The sequence below is a fragment of the Anas platyrhynchos genome, chromosome 18, assembly GCF_047663525.1.
Source record: "Anas platyrhynchos isolate ZD024472 breed Pekin duck chromosome 18, IASCAAS_PekinDuck_T2T, whole genome shotgun sequence".
NCBI lineage: Eukaryota > Metazoa > Chordata > Aves > Anseriformes > Anatidae > Anas > Anas platyrhynchos.
The window spans coordinates 12,835,450-12,862,841 of NC_092604.1; the positions used below are offsets into that span (position 1 = coordinate 12,835,450).

General features: G+C 35.9%; 1 protein-coding gene across 13 annotated transcripts in view; it reads right to left on the reverse strand.

The window, feature by feature from the left end:
* Window positions 1-27,392, reverse strand: part of DENND1A (DENN domain containing 1A) — a 191,789-nt gene that overhangs the window by 37,472 nt on the left and 126,925 nt on the right. For all 13 annotated transcript variants that reach the window (XR_011803981.1, XR_011803979.1, XR_011803980.1 and 10 more), the window contains 5 exons: window positions 7,685-7,786; window positions 7,030-7,117; window positions 6,436-6,476; window positions 4,604-4,675; window positions 3,470-3,526 (listed from right to left, as the gene is read on the reverse strand). Coding sequence is in view for 10 of the 13 variants with exons in the window: in XM_072025263.1 (XP_071881364.1) it covers window positions 3,470-3,526; window positions 4,604-4,675; window positions 6,436-6,476; window positions 7,030-7,117; window positions 7,685-7,786 (360 nt within the window). In the remaining 3 variants the exon portion in view is untranslated. The remainder of the gene's footprint in view (window positions 1-3,469; window positions 3,527-4,603; window positions 4,676-6,435; window positions 6,477-7,029; window positions 7,118-7,684; window positions 7,787-27,392) is intronic.

The following is a 27,392-nucleotide window of genomic DNA, read 5'->3' on the forward strand; positions in this document are numbered from 1 at the left end:
GCAATGCATCATTCTGCGCAGGTATGTCCAAAGTCTGACTGCTCAGTTCTGACATGTCCCCAAAGTGGGATTTTGTATAAGCCAGCAAGACATTCCTAAACTACCCGAAGTCATATACACTATTCAAGACAACAAAAAGCATTAGTCCTATTCCTGTCAAAACAGATAGCAAAAAAATGGAAGGTGATAAACATGTTCATTGCTCAAAAAGATTCTCCAGAAATACAAAAACCTAGTAATGCCTCAGGGTCACTTTAATGAAAAGAAAGGATAATCTGAGTATTATTAAACACAAAAAGACCTTTTGCTTGAGGAAAAAAAAATATTTTATTAATTACTGGAAAAAGAGAATGACAACTACCTATCTCCACAACTAACTCCACATATAGATTGTGCTTCCCCTAACGAATGTCTGTCCAGGAACAGTTTTTGCTACCTATTTATTTTAGAGGAGGAACTTGACAGCATGAGTAAGATGTATTTATGCATATGTAGTTTAAGCTGAATAAGGGTTTCATCAGCTTAAATATGCATTATTAATTTTTCTCAGAACCTTATATAGTGAAATACAAATACCATCTACTAGAAGCACAAGAAACTTATGCCAGAACCTTTGGATGGATTCCTTGGGTTATTTTATAAACCTCTAAATGAGACGTTTCTAGCTGTACTGATAATAAAGCACTGACAACAGCCCATTGATAACAGACATTAACTAGAGCCACACAGAGCTCTAGCAAGTAAAATAATGTTGAATACATTAATGCCAAGTGCCCTACCATTTACACAAATTGTCTTATCCATAAGCTTTCAGTAAGTTACATTCTCCTTACTGAAAGTTGAGGACGGTACTATTCGCATTCCTCCTTCTTCCTAATTCTATGTAGTTAAGCTTCAAACAAGCCAGTAACCAAGTGACTTGACCACCATGGTCCATTTGTGAAATGGAAAAAGCAGCCTTCACAAAAGGGAAAAAAAAAAAAAAGAATGAAAGAGAGAAAGAACGACAGAAATAAAGAAAAAGAAGAAAAAGGTACTGTAACAGATAAAAAATACAGCTACCATGCTGTATCTATTAACAATTATTTGCTACCACTCATAAGAATCCTCTGAAAACTATTTCTGTTGCTTTGAAATACTGTACCACAAATGAACAAGGGATGGAAATAGAGCCCCATTCAATCTCTACTATCATATTAAAGAAGGACCTTACACACGCCACAGTGACCTCTCAACAGGTCAATCCTGCATTTCCCATTTGCAATTCAAACCCAAGACTGGAGCAGACCAAGGGCAAAATGGGCTCTTGATTATATTTAAGAGGTCATCATTGCTATGCAGAGTTGTAGGAAGCAGACCTCTAGCTTTATTGCATTTTTAAATTCTATCTTGTATAGAAGCTGCGCATATTTGGCAGTGAAAACTGTAAAAAGCATGTTTATATATGACTTCCTTACCAATGGCCAGCATACTTTTTGTATTAATAATGAGAAATAATATTTTTAAATGCAGTGGACAGTAAGTTCAGTTTAAAAACAACCTTAGGTTATCCACGGAAGATGAAAGACTAGCACCCCAAATTTTGCAAAATGATTTAACACCACCAGAATTTCAAACACAAACACTTGCACATGCTGCAAGTAAATACATGAAAAATACAACATTCTTAGTGAATCCTCACCAATTTTCATCTAACAGATTTATCAAATGAGCAGAATATTTAGATTAAAAAAGAATACATGAAGGTGGCCAAAACAGTTTGTTATTTTTATCACCTTAGAGCAACACCTCTTTTTAGATTTATCTTCTTATACTCCACTTAAAATGGAGAACAGAATAGGGCAGAAAAGAACAGACTTACTGAAGAAAGAGAGGTAGAGTAGTATGCATCAACTACTCACAGAAGTCTTTTAAGCTGTTGTGAAAGCATATGTTGAACAAGCATGTTTAAATATCTTATGGAGATGCCATACAGTAAGGCAGGTGAAATTTGGCCATGTTTTTGTAGATGTTATGTGTTTTTAAAAAAGAATGTTTTTTTCTTGAAGGACTAGGGAAACAAAAATAATAGAACAAAACAATGAATGAATGTTTCTCAGCCTTTTATACAAATGTCACGGAATGGCATACAATTATATTAGTGTTTAAAATACAGAAAAACAATCCGGTCATTTCACACACCACCAACTGCTTTAGAAATGAACATGAGAAGGGCAAACATTTTATTATTCATGAAGGTTACGTCCAGAAGTGAAACATGGAATAACATAAAAATTTCCACGCACAAGAAAACCGTTTCATGTTTCTAATTAATATTTTAATGTTACACCCCAAATTGTCACATACAAAGCAGTAAATGTGATAAAATGAAATATAACCAAAAACATCTGAAGCAGTCTTATCTTTCTCAAAAATCTCTAGCAATTTGCTAGAGTACTTAGTGTGAACAGTATTTGCGTTGTACATGCAGTTAACTTCATGAGTTTATAACCTGGTTACAGAACAGTCCCTTCATATTAATATTTTGTGGACATGTGTAGGCAGATTTCTATTGCTGTACTAAAACATTTGCAGTGCCATCTTAAGATGATGGTTTAGAAATGTAGTGAAAAAATACTGAGATGGCATAGATTAAAAAAACCCACAACTATTATGCAGCAAATAGAATAAAAATTCTAAATAAGAACTTCACTTATACTAATGAATTAGCTATCTTGTTTTTCTAAACCATACTTGTAGCTCTGCTGCACAAAATAAATAGAATATATGAAATAAACCTATATCAGAATGAACCGTTCATCCATAAAATATGCATCAAAATGACCATGCTTCTGGCTTAAAAGGAGCAACAAGCATTGGGCAAAACTCTCCTCAAACTCCATTCAGCATTTTTGGAATTGCACTGTGTACAAACAAAAACAGATTCAAAGAACAACAAATAATTTGAATATTTTTTGCTAAAAAAAATTGGATTTGAAATGAACACCAATTCTAATTTAATTCCTTTGTGCCTAAGCTTTACAGAATATGCTCATGAAATGTATAAATCTTTTTCTCAATGAGGGAGACTATGATATTTTTCATGAGAGATTACTGTAGAAATAACGATATGCAATTTGGAAAAAAGTTCACTGCCATTACAGTAGGAAGGATCTCCCAGTTCACGTAGAGTCCCCACAATGCCCCAACACAATGGACATGAGAGGACCACTCCAAACAGAACACGCAATTTTCTGGCTTTTGTAGGTTTAAGTCAGAACCTTAATGTATTTGAAGACAGTTTTTTTTTTTTTTTTTTTTCGTCTGTGAATATTTATAACAGTGTGAAAAATCCAGGACAGCTGGTAATGCATTTTGAAGTGTGCTAACAACACTGTATCAAACAGCTTCCTATTGATCACATAATGCTTTTTGTGGCTAAGTATTTCATACGTGGTGCTTATACATTTTGAATAAGAACTTCAAGTACCTTTTGCTTCAAGCGGTTTTTCACTTCTTTTATTCCCATTTTTGCATGATCTTTTGCCTGCATGAAAAATTAATTTAAGTTAAAATCCCCTTCTATTTCCAGCAGTGACAATGCTTGATTTCAGTGCATCAAGATTCACCTTCTCCAGTTACTAAAAATGGCTAGGAAACAATTTAAACAGGATACTCAAAACATACTGAAAGAAATAGAAAGCTAAAATACTACTAATAAAAAATAAGCACACATTCAATTTCTCAGGAATTTTGCTTTCTCCATTTTGATGCCAGAGACATCTTTCTTTTCTTCACATTCTACACCCTCTGTCTTCCACTCTAAGTGTTTATCTTTGCTATGAGTTAACGATCAATAGTCATAGTAAGCCTGCAAAATTCCTCCTTGCAGTATTCTGGATGTCTGTTCCATTTAGTAGAGTCAATCTCATCCTACTCATCTCTCTCAGTTGAAAATGACAGGAAAAAAATGTGAATAGTTGTTCCAATGCTTTTTGTAGCATTATTTCCTAAAATTGGTCTTATAGAAATCCTCACTTGTTTCTATGTTGTTTCATCTTGCACAGCGAAGCTGACAGCCACACATGAAAATACAGAAACATACTAGCTGTTTGTTAACAGAACTGAAAACATTTTCATTTAAAGAGCAACTCTGTAAGTCAGAACCTAAATAAGCAGGTATAAGAAATCTCTAGGGAAAATTAACTGACATTTAGAAAAGATGGAACAATTTGGAAAATGAGAGGATTCCCTTATTTCGATGTAGCTGCAAGCAGAGAAACCTGAGGTAACAATGATTTCCAACTGAGTAATGATGAGATGGTAGAGCTGCTTAGTAGAGCATATAGGCACCATTTTCCAGAAATACTTCTATTTAATAAATAGAATGTTTCATCTATACTTACAAAAGAAATCACAAGTTCTCATTCTCTTTTGCATTTCAATTACGTTTAAATTTCAAAATGACTTTTCCATTTAAAATTTAAATAGAAATGAATGAATATTTTAAGTAATTTTGTGAGTCCAATAAAAATGAATTTAAGTCTTGAGTTTCATTTGGAAGGTTAAAACAGAATCATAATTAGACTCTTATCACAGCAGTAAGCCAGTACTTGATACTTACAAACTTATAGACAGTCTTCATGGCAGGGTTAGCCTTGGTCTTTACTGTATTTAAAATGGCTCCACTTCCTTTCTATAATTATAGTAACAATGGAATAAATTTTATTAAAGCTTCTTAAATCAAACAGCAGTCCATTAACACCATTCTTGACTTCAGCAAAGTGATAACCATGTTTATCAGCATAGGTAAGTATTAAAATTGTAAATTAGAAGAAAAAGAACACAATTAACAACATATTTAATCTTTCTATCTGTTTTTTTCCAGAGGAACTTTGGGTCTGTTTAATACAGAAGTTTTCAAATTAAAAAGCGTTAGTTTCTCCTAATAACAAGAGCACTTGTCCTAGATGTCATCTCATAAGACAGTATTCTATGACTGTTCCACTCACCCTCAAGAGTGTCCAATATATATCACATTAAAATCCTAAACATGTTTAAGAAAAAAGTATCCCACCAAATTAGTATCTGAGGCAGAAAATTCAGTTTCAGGAAACCCTGCACATTCAGTCTGAAAAAATAAGATCTTTTTAAAATTTTCCTTTAACAATCCCATAGCACTATTATGAAAATCATGCTGCCTTTCTAAGATCTAAATAGTTGATAAACGGATAAACTGAGGGAAAAATAAATATGACTACAGTCATAAAGAATTCTAGAAAAACTGAATTGCATGTGGTGAACATGATAGAAGTCATAAGGCAGCAATATGTCATACAGAATAATCTGTTAGTCTAGTTGGTGTTTTATACGTCTTCCATAAAATCATTGAATGTTGCCGTGTAGTACCTTATTTGATGATGGGTAAAATTGAAAGAATAAAATCTTAGAAAATTTTGTTTCCTGATTTCAGTGCAAAATTGAATTTCCAGACATTAGATGCAGAAAAAAAAAAAGTTTCAAGATTTACCACTTATGTAAAAGAACAGTTAATCTTTAACAAAAGTTATGAAATGCCAAATGTAATTACATAGATTTTTATATCAACTGTCACCATTCCAATGATTTTAAAATTACTTGTCATCCTATGCATTTAATATATATAATGTATGTATGTATATTTACCCATCTAACTATATAATGGGATTTTTCACATTCCAATTATAACGTATGGTTACTTCAAAATTATCAAGATAATATTGAACCCAGCTTCTTCTATAAGGAAAATACTTCCTTTCATAACAAGGACAAAAGGCAAATGAAATGCTGCAAAAAAACAAGTCAGTCACAAAACAAATCAACCTTTCCTACTGACTCATACCCTTAAAAGAGAAATATTTTAGTTTTTGATACATCACATTGATTTAAAAGAGACTTTTAAAATCAGGTGTCAATTAATATCTACAATAACATATTATCCTCTAGAAGTATTTCCGTTTTAATTTATAGGACTAGAGCACTAAACTTAAGTGATACAAAAAAAACCCCATCCAAATAGTGTTGCCTCCATTCAGCACTTCACACCATTTAGCTTTACAAACTGCCTTTTGGTTTATTAATGGTCCCTTTTCTTTACTATTCGAAAGAAAAAAAAACAAAAACACATTATTTTCTGAAAGGACAACTTACTTCTACCTGTCTTTAAGGCAGGTATATAGTGATATTAAAAAATGTGAGAATTCCTATAGTGATTTTTTTAGCGTATTTTTTCTTCTGTTCTTTATTTCACCTGAAGAGTGCATTAGCTTCTCACGGCTAAACTCAAGTTGGTCACAGCTAAACACTGCAGGAAACAGGTTAGTCTTGTTCATGGGGACAGAGGTTAACAGCCATATAGAACTGTTCAACGGTCCAGTAAGAGTTAGAGCATCTGTTGGAAGAATATTGTGTTCTTACCCTTACTGTAGAGAGCCACTGGTGGTACAATTTGTCACTACCTAGACAGAATCACAAGAAAAAAAGTACAAAACAGACTATAATGGTACCAAACGGGAAACAAGATAGATATTCAAAGTGCTAGCACTTAGTGGTTCTAGCAACGTGAATACTACAAATCAGAACAACAATCACTTTAATTTAAACAACAAAACCAAAAATTGATATCTATAGTTTTTCTTTTGCTTGCTGAGAGGAATTTCTATTTTTATCTGAGTTGTCTTTCAGACATTTGAGAATGCTGAGATTTTTAAGTTTGGTAAAAGAAATGTGAGGTGATCCAGGATAAAGCCAAGGTTTTTTCAGTATCCTACACTGCAGGAACTCTCTCAGTTGTACTTCAGCAAGTGGTAAAGATGAGGTTTTGTAAAGCCAAATGAACTTAATTTAAACTACAATACATTACTCAGACAAAGTTCCTTAAAGAGGAAAGAAAAAATTAATTTATGATACTTCAGCCTACAAAGGGATCATTGTTGATTGTTACACAGGTGAACAACCACAATGACCCATTATGTCATGATGTCCCACAACCAGGACAGGCTCTGAAATTACCTGCATATTCTCCGGTATTAATCTCTTCTTCAAAAACATCACTGAAGCCCTCTCCAGAGTTAAGAAGATCCAGGCGGCCATCAATGAACTACAACATCAACGTTAAAAGAGAGCTTAAACATATCCTTTAAATTTCAGAAAGATTTTATTATTCTGCATTTTCAACAGTAAGCACAATATTCTTATCAGGAAGGAATCCCACATAGAATCAAAATACAACAAAACTTGGCAAAATGTTTACCAATTCAAAAAGGTATGCTACTTCATTAAAGAAATATGTTTGTCTATACACGTTTTTCAGATTTTTTTGTAGCAGTAATACCACATTTAACAGTAAAATGCTTTCTGTACAAAGTTTGTAGCAGATACATTGGGTCCAGCTATGCTAATATCAAAATAGAGCACAGACATATTTGGAGGGGGAAGAATACATCTCTTAAAATACATAAAGCCTTATCACCTGAACATGAGAAAGGCCAGCAGGCAGGAATTAAGATGCTGCTGACTACATGAATTTTCCTCATTACGTGGCTGACAGATCAAGGCATATAGGAACACAATAACACATAGGAACGTAAAAACAAAAGCAACAACAACAAAAAGAAGTTGTACTGTAAAAGAATCTGCTTCTACATTAGCACAATTAAGACAGTACCTGCTTGAAGAGCTGAAGCTGAATGGCATTCTGAAGAAACTGCCTCATGACAGCAGAACGATGGGACACAAATGTTTCTTCACAAAAAGTGATGGGTTCACCCTGCAAAGTTCAGAGGATTAAGTATTGAAAAAAGCTTTGTCTGAAAACATATGAACCCACTGCCCATTTTATTTACTTCCCTTCCAAAATACATAGATAAATACAACTTATAAAAAGTTCAGTAAACTGCAGTTTATTTTCAGATATTAATCATGTTACTGAGAAACAGGTTGAAAACTGTGGCAAATTGTGTGTTATCAATATAAAACACATTTGGTTTCTGCAAGTTTTGCAAATACAGGTGAACCTTTCATCATCTCAAAAGGTAATTTTACTTAAGGTTCCCAAAATATGACACATGGTCACCCAAATTTTGTGTATTCTGCTCAGCTGCCTCAGTAGACCCAGCCGGTTAACCTGCACAAACAAGTCAGTAACATCTACTCTCTTCTCTCCACAGTTCAGGAAGATTAGACTTTCATATATCGAATTGAGTGAAATTTCCTTTTTTCACAACCTTGTTGGCAAAAGACAGAGATTGCTTTGCAGCTCTACTTTTATCTTATTTTAATGAGTTATGTTAATGCTGAAGTCTGCTGTGCATCTGCCATAAGGGCACAAATTTCCTCCACTCAACAAATACTCAGCATAACAAGGAAATATATTTACTGAATTAAAACCAAGAAAGTAGCAAAGCATGATAAAATTATACTGATGTATAATTGATATGGAGGGTTTTTCATAGCCATATTAAAATGTATTTGGATTTTTCATCTGTTGAGAATTTAGAATCAATATTAGATAGCAAAAAAAAACCAAAAACATCTTCTTTAAAAAATGTGTTATCATTTCATTTCTGAAAGCTTTTATGTATGTTAGAAATACAGCTTACCATTGTGTATGTAAAGTCCAGGTAGCAGGGCCTCTAATATGACTGCTCAAAACCCCATGCCACAGCATTACCTGAGAGCATTGTTTTTTCCCTACAAGATTCTGAAGGAAGCCACCCTGTGGCCACCTAACTATCTTGCCATTATAGCCAAATGGTGCAAGCACTTGTATCAGTCTTTAATGCAATTTATGAGGAAAGTGAAGAAGCTATTTGGTTTCAAATAATCATACTATAATAATTTTTTCCTGACCTATGGTGAATTGGACCACCAGAATCACCAGGATGGTACATCATATATCTCACTCCTAATCCAGCAGTCAACAAATTGTCACAGATTGATCTTCACAGGAGGAAAAAGATCCATCTTCATTGATTGCCTAAAAACCTGTGCACATCTTGGGTGCTTTTCCATAAGAGGAGTCACTCTTTTAAGGCAGTTCACCTTTTCCTGGGGCCAAAGAATTTCCATGATTTTGAAAAAGAAAGGAGACTCCTTATGTGACAACTACAGCATTTGTCCCATGACCAAACACTGGAAAGAACCATGCTCTGCCAAGCAGAAGCTTCCTCTGCTCTCCTGTACATCCAAGCACAGTGACACCAGCTTCTCCCCATTCATTTGAGCTCCGTACTGCTCCTACAAACGCACACGTGGCAGTTGAGGGACTGCAGTATTATTAGTGTGTTAATACACTTCCTTCCCTAAAGTACTAATGATTGAGATTCTTCATTAGGTTGATTAGACCTTTTGACTTCTTAAGAGCCAAATCAGGCTCAACTGCTGCTGGATGACAGGAAAAACTTTTATCATCAAGGTCAAGCGTGAGCTTTTCAGCTTACAATGCATTAGTACCCTCCATCCTCCATGACCCCCACAAGGGTGAACACACTGTTGCTAACCCCCATCCACAGCTTCATTACAAAAAGACAAGGTGGACAATAAGACCATTTTCTTGACAGATTTAGTTAACTGCAAATTATGAAGCTAATCAGCTCTGCTTTTACTGACAAATGACATTATATGAGAGGGGACACCGAGAATCACAGATATTTTGTGAAATCAATGGTCTTGCTCACACATAAAACAATTACAATGATGTCCTAATAAACCCATCAACTCCTAGATCTGCTATCTCCAACAATTAGAATTTAGGCCTTGATTTATCAACACCTTAAATTTTCATTTTTCTTCTCTCCAACTATAACTGCATAATCGAAGCTAAGCTATGGCATCGCAAATGCTTTAAATGTTTGCACAACGCTACCCAGTGAGGAAACCAATTTGATCTGCAATATTGGATACTACAAATATATATATATAATAAATATATATCTCAAGTATATCCCAAAAAATAATAATTTTTTTAAATACATACGTTCACACATTTCAAAGAACTATTATCAGCAATCTTAAAACAAGAAAAGAAACTGTAAGATTAGGATTTCAGACTCCCAGACGCATTGAAAAAATAGGTGAAAATCTCCCTTTATATGAATATTTTATATTCATATGGCATAATGAAGTTCATCAGGGCAGTGCTGCTAGCTCATGACCCCTAAAAAGCTGAAAAGTTTCAGCCCACATCTGATCTGTTGCCAGCCCTATTTTTAAATTGGAATTCTGTTACATTCTAAAATAATGCTTAAAATCTACTAAAAGCAGCAAGTGAAAAATGAAAGAAGGCTAGGACTTATTTAAGTCTGTCCGATAGTTACATGAAACCTGCTGTTACATATTTATAAAAGCCGCAAAAGCCTGATGCTGATCAACTAAGCTGTAAAAAATTTCATGAACCCCCAAACTTTCAGGAAAACCACTTTTCCTCAGAAAGCAAAACTTTCTTTCAGAAGAAGTTATAGGAACTCGTGCAGATAGCTGCTGCCAGTGAGAGAAGTACCATGTCTGAATTGTCTGATTTATCATACTGGCAGAGCAGCCAGCTATCTGGCTATGGCAATAACTCTCACAGTGAATATAAAAGACTAAAAAAACGTGGGACAGCAAAGACAGCACAGGTTAGAGAAGGACTTGGAGGAGGGGACAAAGGCAAACAAAAACGATACTTCTAGAGAAACACACAGGTGATCAGGTAAGTCATGGGCATCTTGACACTCCTGACTCTCATACAACAGAACGGACACCCAAGTGCGCATCAGGACTATGGGGCTTTAAAGACAGCATGTGACTGCTGGGGAAAATATGAACATAACGAAGACAAGGTTTAAATTAGGTCAACAGTGAGAGTCTCTTACACAAGCAACGATTTTTAAAGCTCAATTCTAAAGGTAAAAAAAATAAATAAATAAAATACTGAAGACTTTGTTTAGACAGCCCAGAAGTTATGCCTTGGAAGATACATGCAATCTCTTCTGCATTATCATGGTCAGCATGTGGTGCAGGGTAATGAATTTTGTGCTGCTGTATGCATGCCTTTAAACCATGTAGGTGCTCTTTCAAAACCTCTCTAATAAATACACAACCCATTAGAGCTGCTCTGTAAACTAGCCATGAAATGAAAAAATGTGGGTGGAATTTAAAGGTGCAGAACAAGTTGACAATCTGACAGTCTACAAGCTATAACTCTAGTGTCAGTATACTGTGCAGCCAAACCCCAAACATACAGCACGAACAATGATGTGTAGGAGATTCATGTATCACTATTACTAACTAGAGGTTGCAAATAACCACATCCTTTACTAAATTGGTTGTGTAGCAAGTGACAAAGTAAAGCCTGTAGAGATATTCTAGGAATAATCATTCTTAATTCCATCCAGCATTATAATAAAACTAAGACACAAGAACGATGCCACTGATCTGGACATATATGTCAACGTCAGATGCAACAGCAACCAGAGGCAAGCAACTGCTCTGCAGACCTTTCAAGAATTGTGATTACAATGTCAAGGAAAGATTAGCTCATCACAGCTGAAGAAGGATGATCAGTCAGCCAGCAGGATTCCATAAAGAAAATCTGAAATTGGTGACAGACACCTGATAGGACACCAGCTCATTCAGCTTGCATTTGCAACGACAAATAACCTCCCGTAACTAGGACATCCGTTCAGCATAGGAAAGCTCTTTGCATCTGCCTCAGTCATAATGGAATCAAGAAAGCACAGATCAAACACTCTGCATTAAGCAAATGGTACCAGAGCTTTATTAGCATTTCAAGATGCTGCTCAGGAACAAAGAAATCACGTGCTCAGAGATTTGACCACACTTCTTCTAAAGAAAAGTAAATTAAGAGTCTGTTCAAAAAGAGACCAGTTTACCAGGTCTGATAAATTAGGATTTCTAAGCATAATCATGAAAAGTATTTCAAAATCATGTATTTACCAATGCAGACTGTACTGTTCAAACACTTACTGTCTCATGTAAATGCCCACTTCTATCACCAGTTCAATTTGGGGCTTTTTATCATATTCCTCACTAGAGCATGTAACCACTGGTAGAATACATCAAGAGTGAACATCTTTATTTTTTTTTTTTTCTTAATAGTATTTGCAGTATATATACTATAAATCTTATTAAAAGATCCAACAAAATGATACATTGCCCTAAATTCCCAACCCTTACAGTTGCTGGTGAATTGGAATTTCTCTCTGACAGCTGTCATTCTTCTGCATGTTATCTGGTAACTCCTGTAATAATCTGTAATAATATCACTAAAGGACAAAAAAAAGGGAAATGATGACAGCAAGTCAATCAAATCGCTGACACCAATCATAACACTTAATCATGTTAACAACTCCTCCAAAATGTCATATGTCAGAACTTTCCTTTTACCTGTGCTGTGGATCATGGGTATATGCACCTACAGCAACAGCATTGCCATTACAGCAGTTTGGGAGCTTTCTTTTATAAAACAACCCTCGGCAGACAACTCAGGAGAGGCTGGGAGACAGAGAAGTTCTGCAGTGCATGAAATAACAGTGTTCTTCGCCATGCTCCTAACTTGGACTGAAGTAAATAGCCACAGAAGCGTTGTTTTTTTTTTGTTGTTTTTGTTTTTTCTCCTGATTGTACTACAAAGAAGTAGAACTCACCTTGCACTAACAGAAAGAAACAAGAAAAACTTGCAGGGACATAGAGGGCTATTTTGCTTTTCTGTAATGCTGAGGTGACAAGAACACACACCTCCTTTTGAAAAGCAGCAGTGATCTAGTTTTCACATGTAGATTTGACCTCAAGTATTTTCAAAATTCTCACACAATTCCCTTTACAAAACTAGGTACCAACTGGAGCTCTGAGACAGTGTAGAAAAAAGTAGACTCATATCAACAAATGCATTCTTAGCAAAACTCAAATAAGAGTAAAGCATCTGCAGGAAGGACACAAATGTGTATCCTACAACCACTGAAGACATCATTATTATTTACCAGCAGGTTGCCAACTAGGATGAAGCACGTTTAAACATACAATTCAATTTCAAATATAAAAATATAATATGCAGATATTCAATCTTCATCAAAATCTCATTTAACACTATAATTTAGAACTCTGTGGCCAAGAGGGCTTATGTTCTTGCTAAAATTGTTACAGTATTATCATCATGCAATGCATTATTAAGCTGTAATCAATTCTACAGCACCAAAATACCTTCAGATCCAAAAATGTTAGGTGTATTAAAATTACTATGAAACCTTTATATTAAGGATACAGAATAAGATTTATTTGTATTACAATGTTGTAAGAAAAACAATTCAGATACTGATAGATGCAGCAGAAGTCCAATGACAACCCTTTATACATTACTTCAGCCCATAAATTCCAACACCACTAAGGGATCCGGCACATGTTGAACTAAAACCAATCTTAAATAAAAGATGAAACTAACAAAATGTGTCATTGGAAAAAATAAATAAATCACATAGCAACATTCCGCTTCTCCTTTTGACCCCTTTTAATTTATTAAGATACTTGGTATTTCATCTTGGATGAAGTACAATGATACGTGCTTCTATTCACAAACTATAAAACGGCTTTCCTGTAACAGAGCAAGCTATTTTTCTAAGTGTTTATATAGGCTTGCCTCCCCTGATTTCTGAATCCCCTCCACCAGCCTGCCATTCTCTCTCCCCAAGCAACAAATACAGCCTCATGCCTCCAGAACTTAAGCAACAAACCTGGAAGACAAAGTGCAAAGATGCCAGCAATAAAGCATTTAGTGCTGGGGGGTGGGGAGGAGGGTGGGGGGAGAATCACCATTTCACAGATCAAGAATAGAGGCAAGAAAATAATAAGTAACTTGCATGTGGTCACAAAAGTCTCTGGCAGAGGCAGGGAAAAGAACCGAAATTTCTTTAATCCCTGTTCAGTACCTTAAATACAAGGCTATTCTTCCTCTTCCTACTTGATATTGTGTCAATGCATGAGTGTAGGTGTTGAAAGACTAACAAAAGAAAAGTAATAGTATGGTATTACGAGCTGAGAAACCTAATCTTTATCAGATACAGCAAATCTCTATGATGCTGCCTGCACCAGGAACTCTCTCTTTGTCCTGAATACGCTTTAAATTACTGGTATAATGTGTACTGTATATTGTTCCACTCTTATATTTATTCCACAAAAACCCCTGTGGCCTGCATGCGATTTTATCATTAGCTGGCAAGGTAATTTCGGGGCCTAGTTCTGCAATCACTCCATGAGCAGTACTCCCATTGAAGCTTGAAGCTAGTTTGTTCTGCATGCAAAGCGGCTACCAATTCAGATTCCCTATAATAAAGAAGTCTTTTACTATTTTAACTATTACAGAACATTAGTGACAATACAAAAAAGGAGAAAAATTACAGAGCAATTCTTTACATGAGTTATTTTATACTATGACAAAATACAGAAGTCAGTCTACACGAAGTATTACCCATAAGATACACGATGAGCTTTTTTTTCTTTGTTTCATTTCCAATACGATAATAAATATATCATTTAAAAAAAGAATCTCCGCAAAGATAATAAATGACTGGTCATGACTAAGATGTATTCAATACACCTAGAGGTCACAAATGATCATATTTTGATTTCTTAGATACACACAAAAAGCTGAAACTCATCCAAAACAGTAAAGCTTCCAGGATTCACCCACTAAAACATGATGAAAATATGTTTTTGTGCACAATGCATTTTACTCCTTTGTATGATGATCACCAAAACCACACTGAACCAAATTGCTCTTTTGAAGACGGAAATACCTTGATATGCAGCTAATATAGATGCAGAAATATAATAAAAATTAACCTCAGTAATGCAGTGTAAAATAGAAGCTTTAGTCATAAAGATAGGCCAAGGAAATCCTGCTCTCAGCTCAGTAACAACAAAACCACCTCTCTGTAAGTACAATGGATATAATGGAATTGAATTTTAATTTTCATTGAGTTAACAAGATCTAGTCTCTGGTAGATATACGAATGCACAAGATATAAGATAACATGACACGTTATGTCACCTCCTTCATAAAGCATCTGGCCAAGTAAATGCTATGACTATAACAGACCTTGCTGAGGTTTGATTTGTCATCATGGTATGCCACTTGATAATTTGGTGCAGAAACCTCAACTACTGCCATGAAAAAACACAGCTAGAAAAGGAATCTGTCATGTCCCCCAAGATGGGGTAATCAAAGGTACTGGATTAGCAATGCAGGAAAAAGGTCAATGATTAACACATAAATTAATACACATGTATGCTTGCTATGTTGCTTATCGTATAAGTGGGATTATAAAGCAGTAGCTTATGTCATTAGACTCTTAAAGATGCAACAGCATCTCTTCTTGGGAACAAGTGGAACTTAGGCCCTGCCAGACCACTAACACTACTGCAGGATCCTCAAAGTATCAGTCTATTTCATGTCCACAAAAAAAAGGCCCAGAAACAACTAAGGCAACCAATCCACAACAGCTCAAGATGCTTCTCTTCACAGGTAGAGAAGAGCAAAGTAAAACATTCTCTTTTAAAGTGAATGAGAACTCTTTATTTTCATTTTACCATTTATTTACTCTTGGTTTGTCACAGCGAGGCTCTGCCTTTACCATGTGAGAAGGCAAGACAGACTTAGAGAAAAAGCCACACTAGTACAATCACAAAAGGTGTGCTGCTTTTCTGTTACTTGTAACAGGGCTCCTCTATCATTCATACTAAATGAAGCCCTTTCCCCCAAATAACAAAAGGTTGAAGATCCTGCCAAATTAGAAAGTTCCATTTTTGGTTAATTAGTATTGATTTTGTTTCCTTGGGCTCTCCCCTCCATCCCACTTCCTGCAGTTTTTATTCAAATGCTTTGAAAATTAAAACCAAAACAAACCAGCTTCTGAGACAGAGCAGCGTGTAATGCCAACACTCACTGCAGGACAGGGAGGCTGTCTCAGCTCTCCAATTGTTTCCTGATAGTCATAAAGAGAAAGTTGCATCCAGCGTGAGGATGACAAAAGCAGATTTTTCTTTTCACCACTCCCCCCAAGGTTTTCCTCAATCCATGATGAAGCAACCGAGGGGAATTTGTTCTGCGTAACTGCAAACCTACAGCTTGCGCAGCGCAGCCCAGCTTTGCAGCAAGTGTCATTATTTAGTGTTTGGCCACGGCTCCTCCCGACTCCCATTATATTAGCTACGCATTTTTGACATGGAAACCATGCAAAATTTCTGAAGTCTTTTGTGAAGGGAAAAATGCCATCTAATTAGACCACATGTGCAGAGAAGCATCTGGCTCGGAGCACAGCAGCTTACGCAGTTCCTTGAGTTGTCGTGGAGACAGCCGCATGACCGCTCGGAGCTGGAACTCGGGGGCACAGCTCCAGATGCACTTCTAACGTGTTCTGACAGAGAGCAGATGGGCAGCTATTTCCTGGGCCAAAACCGCCAACTTCGCTCCCCTCCAGACCCACATGGCCTTGATGATAATTTTGATTTTGTAAAAGCCCTTCTCACCTGCCCTGGAACCTCAGGCTTTCTCACCTAGGAAACAGGACTAAGCCTGCCAAGGTTTCCGCCAGAAGGCTCCACAAACTTCGGTCCCATTCATGTAACAGTTATAAGAAGAACTAACAATTGATGAAACATCACCCAAATATTTGTGTTTTGCATATAATCATTCATTGTGATGCTTTATTTTGGCATTCAATTCAAATTGCATTCATGAAAAGCAGCCCATGAATTTCTGCAGCTCACGCACTGCAGTACAGCACGCCTGGCTGGGGAGGCCTGATGCTATTTTCATTACTAACAAAGTAAAACAAATTTTTCCACATGCTCATAAGAAGAGCTAATAATAGCATCCATTATCGTGGTGACCTCACAGCTCTAAGACCCTATTTTCAGTTTCTTAATAGTCTTTCAACTGTATGAATTTACGCTTCATGTTCCAGATTCCTTTTTAACCTTAACGATTTAGTTTAAATTAGCTCAGCACTCTGCTAGGAATACCTTCTAGGCAAAGGCAGTTGACTAAAACATCGCAGTTTCTCAACTGAAAAGCTCTGCCACTCCAGGCCAGCACTGGGAAGGCACACTATCTTCTATTCACTTTAGAAGACAAATTTCTAGGAAAAAAAATTCCTTGGCTCAAACTCCCTCAGAAAGAACCACAAGTTGTTACTACAGCTGCCTGCAGAATCTGCGCATCTTAAAACATGAGATTTTCTTTGCAATTGCTTCATCTGCTGAACGGCTGCTGCAATGACAGGCCAGAAGCTGAGAAAGCCATGACAATGAGCATGGAGCAGCAGTACAACACTCACTGCCCGCATGTCCCAGCTTCACGGGAGCTGAACACTGCCGCAGGCCTGGACTAAACTCTTTCCTGGTGCCACCAAGTATCTACGTGATGGATGCTAGACATTTTCACAGCAGGCATTTCCTGCTAAAAATCCAGGAAAGATTGCTGCTAAGGAAAAAGTTACTAACTAGCTGAAATATTTGCACTGAGAAATTAGCATTTTGAACTTCCCCTATTAAAACCTTGAATGAAGCGCCAACTTGAGCTGCCTTTTGAGCACCTAATAAACATAGATGCAGATTTGCTCTACATGGGCATAACTGCTTTGACCCAAACACACATATAACAAGATGTTACATAGCTATTTTAGCATTAAAACAAACAAGAAAACAAAAGCTATTAAATTTTAAGAATGTAAACACTACAATTTAGCAGACATTTACCAATAACTGCTATAGCTACAAATCACACCAGAACACTTTATTAGCACATAGAAGTCATTGTCTGCTAAACCAATTGATTTGTGTATGTGCTTTTTGCCTCCAATGTTTTAATTTTAGCACTGTAAAATAGATTCCTCCACCTGCAAAAGTTGAACATCTACAGAATGAAAGTTGTTTAACAGTGTTAGCTCTGGTAACACAGGATCTGACATTCAACAGCAATTCAAACTCATTTTCAGGGTTCACCAAAATACTCAAGAACTTCTAAAAAAACATTTTTGTCACATACGCCTCTCCTCTGTCCCCAAATGCTCACAATATACCCCACTTTATCAAGTATGAAATCTCTGAGTGCTTAGATTTACACTGTACATAAACACTTTTAAAGCTTAAAAACAATTCCTATGGTGCTAAAGAGTTAATACTTTGTAGCATGGTCACTGTAAACAAGCACAATTTCAGCTAAGCAATATTGCTGTCAGAGACACAAGGCTTTGCAGGTGTGGGCAATAATTAAAGGTTTCAGCACATCTACCTGGGTGAGGTATTTTTGCCTACTATTCCAAGGAGAAAGCCCTCTCTGTGGAGAGCAGAAGAGCTCATTAATGAGGCTAATTAGGTGTAAAGGGGGTAGAGTCTGGCATCAGCTGCAGCTTATAGTAGCTAATCATTAAGCTCTGTAATCTCTACCCCAGAACAGCAGATGATCATGTTCCTAGGTGACTGATGTTGCTAAGAAAATTTTCAGCACCTGAGTACCTGACCAAATACTTTTTGGTGATGCTAAAAATTCCCTTAACCCTCTGCATGCCAGACAGTGGGCTCAACATCATTTCTTCACACATCAGGTTTCTAACAATACATACCCAAAGGGATCTGAACTTTACCTGAGGTCTGCAATGCAATTTATCTCAGAATTAAAAGAAGCAATGTACGGAAGGAACTCCAGTAAATACTGGTTGGCGGAGAGATGTGCAAGAAGACTACAGCTAAGAGCAATAATGCTTGAAAAAGTGACCACACAAACCTCCTAAAGGTTTGCGAGTTCTCCCTGTAATTTCTTTGCACAAAGCAGTGAAGATAATTACAATACCACAGGGATGAAAACCTTGTTAATAAATATGTAAAATAAGGATTTCGTTGTACTCATCTAATTTGAAATGAGAAAAAGGACATAATTTCCATGGAGAGAGAATACATGAAAGCGGAGCGCAGTCTGGAACTTGTTTTGTAAAATGAGTTGCAAGGATAGAAAACTGTTCCAGCACCTCAACAAGAATGTTTGAGTTGATCAGACAGACCAGGCTCTTTACCAGCAGCCTACCACTGTCCTTCTTTCTCCCGTTGAAGCAGCCTTCAAAAATTCAAAATTTTTAGATTCTAATTCAACAAAAAATTAGTAATTACAATTATTTCACTGCCATGGTTTGTGGAAGGTATTTTTTTAAGTTACCGTTATCAACATGATTTCCACTCCTTGAATTTGCAGGGAAAATGGCAGTAGCTTACATTAATTTACAAATAAAACCACTCTATTAAATTGCATATGCCTGAGTCCTGTTTATAGAGTATCTCTATGGCAGTGTACCTCCTTCTATTCTCCTTATGAAACTGATAGATTGAAAGTGTCAACAATAAAAGATTTTACAAGCTGTTGTTCTTTATAATTTTGGTATTTCTACTGAATTTACATTTAAATAATAATAATAAAAACTACTTAGAATCTTTCTTTTATCATCAGCTGCTTGTACCATGCACAGAAAGCGTTAGCATCAAGAATTATGTGTAAAGGGATAAGAACCAGATCTAGACAGACATTCAATGTATTGTGTGCGTTTGGGTATCCACCTCAATGCTATCAATAACTTGTGCACCTTCCCATCTTTGCTATAACTGGACTAAAGTTGCTGGTATCATGGCTGGATGTACCAGACACAGAGAAACTTAAAATACCTATTAACTACAGAAAACCTGCAAGCAGGAAGAAAACCTTTAGGAATCCTCCTTCAGGAGGATCTGGAAACATTCATAAATGAAATAAAGTAGCCATGCTGCACATCATAACAATACCCTTAAATCACCTAGGTCACTAACAATGCATTGTGTGCCCAAATATCTGTATTATACGTTGTCATACCTATTGCATTTATTGATTACATTTTGATAACTCACCTCTGCAGGTCCCTGAATTATTCATGACAGAAAACCACACCAAGGTCTGAAGCATATTAGTAATAACTCTTGGGTTATCATTAAAAGCTGTACCTTTTGAAGAGCGCATTTTCATATTGACCAAGAAACTAAGCTTCACTTTTGTATAGGTCACCAGATTGCAGAGTGATTAAACCAGCGTATTTGGCTGATCCTTTCCATCAATGGAATGCAAAAAAACAATTCTGCTTTCTCTGTTTTTGTTCACTAACTGAAATGGTTAAGAATTAAAAAGAAAAACGTTTTGTAAAACCAGAGAGATGAGCAAGTACCACTGAGGACATAATGGCTGAAATGTATTTAATATGAACTCCCCTGTCTCCATATTACCTGTGGATACTACCTTCAAGCTGCACAGATTAAATTACACGAGCTGCTCGTGGCTCTCATTATAATCAGGGTATGGTTGAACACACCAAGACAGCTGACACTGGTAATCCAAGACTCCTCTTAGCACATACTGAAAAAATCTTCAATAACAACTAGCACCGTCTCTCACTACAATACAGAAGTCAATTGAATGGGTTGATAAAAACACTTTGTAGTCTGCACCATACTATTTTTAATAATTCTGCAGATATAGCATAAAGACAAAAATACCTTGTGCAATACAGGTTTTTACAAAAGCCTTGAGATAAGCCCATTCCCCAGCACCGAAGGCACTGCAGTTTTAGCTTCTACTCTAGAATAGCATATATACAAGAAGAGATGGGTACATAAGGTACATAAGGTACTCAACACAGTTTCTTAAACAGAAACATGATTTGGAAACAAAATCACTACTGCAACAGAGGTTCACTCAGTGCCTGAAAGAGAGATGGGATGGGAGACTCTTGTCCACTCAGAGTCTGAAGCCAGTTCTCGCCTTTTCTTTCTCACTTTATGACAAGTTGTATAATTATCTAGCAACACCACTTCTAGTGGCTGATACCCAAATTTTGGATAAAGGAAAAAAAAAAAAAAACAAAAAACAAAAGATAGATGAGTACAAAACCACAGTTTCATAACAGAAGGGCCGTAACTGATCACAAAAAAAGGCCATCTCCCTGGCGTTCTGTCTCCAAGGTAGCCATAGCAGATGCTTCGGAAAGACCAGGAAGGTGGAAAGCCTGAATGCTATTTCTCCCCTCTATCAGACAGATCTTCATTTGAAGAAATTCAGTTAGTCTACTGTTGCTCGCATATTAAATAAACCTGAACAAAGGCTTCTTTCAAGTCTCTGTCCAATCTCCCCTTAACCGATACAAAGTTTCTCAGTATCATCCAACAGGCTTCATGCAGCAGGTTTACTACCTATTGTACAAAGAATAGCCCCTTGTTTGTTTCAAATCTGTCTGGTTACAAACCTCACTGGATTGCCCCATTTGTTTTTGTTTTTGTTTCTGTTTTTATAGTGGAATGAGAACAATTAAAACAATGAGAAGTCACTCCCTACCCACCTCCTTCAAATTGTCTGGGAGACCTCTTCCTGCAAAAAATTCTACAAGACTGTCCGGCACACAAAGTATCTTCCAATATCCAAACAATCAGATTAGACATTTTGTGGGGAAAATGTGCAAAAATGCTGTCTGTAAGCAAAAGGTAGGTATGTTTAGCTATCAGGATAAGTATGTGCAGGTGTCAGAATTAAAGAGAGGAAGAGCACAATGTAACTATATTGTATTGTCATCAGTGATGATAAAGTTTGTTTCCCCAAGGTCTAACTCACCACCACAACTATGTATGTCCCAAGCTTGGTCGTTAGAGACAACAAAAAATGTACAGAGGAGGGATTCCAAAATTTGACACTATTTCTGCATTGTTTTAATGTTCCTGACAAGTGCTCCATTGTTTCTTAGCCATGTACACACTTCATTTCAGTAATTAGCTGTCAGAGAGGGCCCAACAGCAACTTAGCGTTGTCTGCTCAAATCATATTAATGAAATGCAATCCACTCAAATGTCCTGAATGCATATCTGTAATTGCATTAAATAGAGAGGCTGGGGACATCAGCAAACTTCAACTTCTGAACATGGCATTACGATCAAGCGCGTTAATCCGTTATTTCCTAGGGATTTGACAACCAACTAATACTGAAGAGCTTCTGTGCAATAATAAGGACTGATGTTCCAACATTATTTTGATTTTTTTAAACCATAAAAAGTGACTTTTTAGACTCTAGGATATCAAAGTAAAAGCTGTATGTAGTATTTGTGAATACAACACCCTTAAAGGGGGGGGGGGGGGGGGGGGGGGGGAACCTGCAGGTTGCAGCACCACGGAAGTAGTTTCTATGTTTAGAAATTCAGCATCTGCACATTAAAACTAGATGTAGGATACTCAGGATACACTGAGCATATGAAAAATTAAGTAAACCCCAAGATCCTTATCAAATACATAGGCTTTTAAAGCTTCCTATATGACTATTATGATAAAAGTCCCCACAGAATACAAAATGCAATCCACTTCTGTTTGCAAACTGATACTTGCTAGTCAAATCATTGTATGATCTTCTTTTTCATGCTCTTCATCAAAGACTTTTCCAAAAAAACGGTTTTGGACAAGATGAAAAACAAGAAAAACATGTAGTGGAAGTGTCCTGTGGGTATAAATAGATTTTGGAAAACTTTCATGTCAGTTATGACTGCAAAATTGCTATTCAAGTTTAATTAAAATTGAGCACAATAAGCTATGGTGAGATAACGGATGGGAAACGTAGCTTTAGGGCAGAGTTACAATGCCTAAACCCTGGCTAGTAGTGATCCTTTTGTTTTTGTTCTGTTTGGCAACTACTCTCAAGATTTCTGAAACATCTTAATTATAATGATCACGGAAATTCACAGAAGAGAACAGTGCTGCATTTGAGTTAACTCAAGATCTGCAACATATGTCAAATAGATGAGATACTCAGAACTGCAGTAGGATCTAGTCTTTAATTTCACTCATGTTCATACCCATCTGTAAAAAAAACTAGTATCTTTCCTCACACATGTAGAAATTCTTTGAATACTGTTTCTCTCCATAGTTGAAGGTAGCAATCAAATCCTGTGGCACAAAGACCTCCCAAAGCCTTTGGAACAACTTTGACTCAAGGAAATCTACACTCCCTATCAGAGAGAGCTTCTTTGCTCACACTGGAAACTCCTCTTAGAAAGCTGGAATGCAATTTAGTCAAGATGTAAAGGAGAACGCATGATTAAGTGACATTTAGAAGAGAATACATACTGCAAACATTCACCTAAAATCCCCAAATGAGGAGAGATGTGACATATATATGTTTTTAAAATTTTGATTACCAAGTCCTCCCTACTAATTGGAAAGCTATTACTTCAAAACAAAACGTAGCTCTAGTTTTAAAAGATACTTTCAGAGAAAATATTTACATGCATGTTACAACTAAAAATTTACCTTAAGCATGAACTTTGTTGCTTAGATTCAGCTTCTGTAACGACTAATATAAAAGAACCCAACACCTTCTGAATGATGCTGGTTGGTGCTTTTAATTACAGTGAATAAACTGCAGAAGTATCACCAACACAGCCAAACAGCATTACTTGCTGTCACTCCACAGAAACGAACCCTACTCACGAGATTCTATTGCAAGAGAGAATACAGCCATTTATTTATTTATTAATTTTTAGGCAAGTAAGGTAATGACAGCATTCCTATTCTTTGACTGCCTTCAAGTGCTGAGTATAAAATGGATGTATACATAAGAAGAAAGCATCTTAGATAAGAATATTCTTTATATCTCATATATTCTTAGTGGAGAATTTAGTTGACAAATGAACTTTACCTACACAAGTACAGGCAGATCCTTTAAGGAAGGCAAATTAATCACATTTGTAATCCTTACAAATTGCTTTCGTTTTCACCATTAATCCTCTCTAAGAACAAACGCTCTAGAGATACAGATTTTAACTACTGCTTTGAGAGCTTCACCAAAAATAATTATTTTTTACATCTTTGATTTTCACTGAACAGCAGGACTGAGCAATGTTTGTATAGCATTTAGAGTTTTTAAAGTGCATTCAGAGCAAAGACATGCCGCCTTCATTTCTATATTACTTTTTAAGAATCTAGTAACGTTTAATGCTAAATAGCATGCTTCAAGAGAGCAATGTCAGTAATAAGCTTTATTAGTTTAGAACGAACAACATATATGTACGTACACAGAAAACTGGCATATGGTTCTCACACAAGATTTACTATAAAATTTCTTATTTTATAAATCACAAAACCAAATACTACACCAGAAATTATTCAAAAGAGAGATACATTAGGGACACAAAAGTAACCTTTAAGGAGTTAAATTGTCCTCAACTACAAGTCAAGTTGAAACTTATTTAATTAGGTTCTGTATTTGAAAAAATGAAATAAATTCTTTCATTAACTAAACCAAACTCCCTTAAAGGCAACAATATGTTCCCTCTCTGTCAGGACAGAGCGCAATGAAATCTTTATTTTAATTGGGGTTAGCTACGGGGCCATTTGGCTTCAGATGCTTTGTTTATCAGCCCTAAGCTTTACAGCTTAGCCAGTACTTGAAATATTTTACTACAGAATGATTTCATTAAAAAAAAAAAAAAAAACAAAAAAAAAAAACACTCTTCCAAGTAGTTTTATATAGAGACCATTTTAAATGTGCATTTCAAAAATTGGAAGTCAAAGCCAAAGGTATCTCGAAAGAAAACACTGATTTCCTTTGGCATTGTTGTGATGCAGGTCTCCCTTACAAATGCCTGTTTTAATGGTATCTGCATCGTGCCCTTCCCTGAGCAACCCAGCAAAGATGCGGCTGTAGAACAATGGCTCTCCATGGCGATGACTACAGCAAGGCAACCAAACACCTAATTTTTGTCCTTTATCACAACCACACTTTTTTTTTTTTTTTGCAGACAATGTTTCAGAACCCCTAGCATTGTGCAGATTTACATTTCATACCTAACCAGGGCTGCAGGAAATGAGGAAGACCTTCTGCATGCATAAGAACTCAGACAAACCTCTTGTAAAAATAAAAAACATGCTTTATATAAAACTCACTGCAGTGCACAGCCCACTTTCCTTTTTTATGTACATCTTTGAACTTCTAATGTGAAGACCCTGTGATCTGAAAAGCTTTGAGTTGATCATGCTTATTTTAATTCAGTTTTAAAACAAAGAAAATGAATTCTTATTAAGTAGGTGACACTTCTTCTCTATATTAAACCAATTTACAAATATTATTCAACTTCAGTAACATAGTTACTGAAAATACTCCAGAAAACAGTTATCACAAGAACGGACAGTGAACAGGAACTCTACAAAAGCATAGCACTTGTTCGTTTCAAACTGCAGCTAAAAATCAATGAAATAATCCTGTTTTATTGTGAGCATGAAGTATAGACTGAATTTTGGATTTACTTCTGAAACCTCCAAGCCTTACTGTTTCTAAAAATAAAAATCTCCAAACCTAATTTCCACATATGAAATACAGTATTATGGTATTTTCATATTCTCTTCTTCTATCACTAAAATTTGATCTGTCAAAGACAGACTTTCTCTTATACAGAATTTTAAGAATTGTTTCATATAATTCCTAGCTGTTTCCCAGAGGATAACAGCTACTTGCTACTAGCTATATACTTGTTACATACTAGACCAAGCTACGTAAATTAAGAAATAAACATTATGCCAATACTATTTTACTAAGTCCAGTTTAAGAATTTTTTTCCTTGATTTTTTAAAACAAACTTAGTGTTTTACTTTTGTTCTCAGCAATAAAAGCATTGCTGCCAAATCTGACAGAATAAAGTTTAACTTAAACAAGGCACTGATTTATGTGCTTCATGTTTATGCTACCTTAAACCTTATTATTTGTAGGTATATATATATTTATATTTAGTGTTGACAGCCATACATTTTTCTCTAGATAGCTTTTTGCATATCTTCTCTGTACTGTTCCCTTGTGAGAACTATAATGAAATGAGCTGCTTCTGCAACTTCTCAGCAGGTATTTTGATTTCAGAGTAATCACAGTTTTCTCTACAATCTTTATACAATTTATGTCCTGATCATCTAACAAATAAGTAAAAGACTTAAATTGACATCAATATGTATACTTTTCTCTAACAATGCAAACTAATTGTATATCTCTAAACAAGAAAAATGTTTATTCAAAAAAAAAATAAATCTAGTGAATATACCAACTATTGAGTTCAAAGCAAAAACACCACATGTGTCTAAATAAATATCAAGGAAGTGTCAGAGGTAAATGAGGAGAGACCAGGTGAAGTGTGTGTGATGTGTTAATTGTATTCAAAAAAATAATAGAGGCAAGACAGAGAAGCTGAACTTCCAATTATCATAATGGTATCTACTTCACAACACATTTTCAAACTTGAAAGAGACATTTTAAACCATAGGAATTCTGAGTAGAATACCTCCAGCTGTGTTCTGCATAAATCTTGTACACTGTACATACACGGTTTATTTAAATACCAAGTAAAGTTATGACTTACAAAATGCATATTTCAGTCACAATAGAATATCTGTCATTGCCAAAAGTTACTCATCATTCAATGAAAGGAACAGAAAACAACAAATTAAATTAGAAAAAGATATGAAAAGAAGGAACCGTTTTATTTGATGTGTTACTAGACTGAAATTGTTTGTTGTTTAAGGAACAACACATTTATCAGCCCTCTGCAGGGCTTACATTTTAGATATAGAACAAAGAAGAAAAAGATGGTGGTCCTCATTGCTGAAATTATTTTTGCTTATATAACATTCTGGTCATAAGCCAGAATTTATCTTTTACTACTGCTCTGTCCATACCAAAATCAATATATTTGGGAAAAAAGCTGCCTAATTCTCCAATGATATACACGAGACAAAGCAAACAAGGGGCTTAGTCCCGTTCCATATCCTTCCCTCAGAAGCCCCACGCAAGTAATGAGTACAAGGTGATCACCCAGGACCGCAGTACCCCTGTCCCTCCCCAGGACTGCAGTCGAGGTGACAGCATACACACTACTGAAGCTTCCTTCACATGTGATTTTGCTAAGCCCCAGGGCAGTATCAGAATACCTCAGTGTGATGCTGAAGAAAAGTACCTCTGAATGAGAGCAGGTCTCCTATGCTGTCTGTCACAGCAATCAATCACACTGAACTGTCAATTATGCCAGGCATACAAATGTCTCATTCTGTCTTTAAGCCTGTAACTTTTTAGGCTTTAACAGAATGAGCTCTACCACTTATCTATGCAAATCATTACAAATAATGTTGATTTACTGCCTTTCCCTTTATTTAAATATCCCTTTTTGTACTAGAAGCTTATGTTCCAAATCATACACAATCTGTAATGTGCATGATGAAAGCCCAGAGCAGCCTTTTTCTGTTATTAAGCTCTATTAGTTTGTTCCTAACCCAATTAAATATTCTAATTTTTATT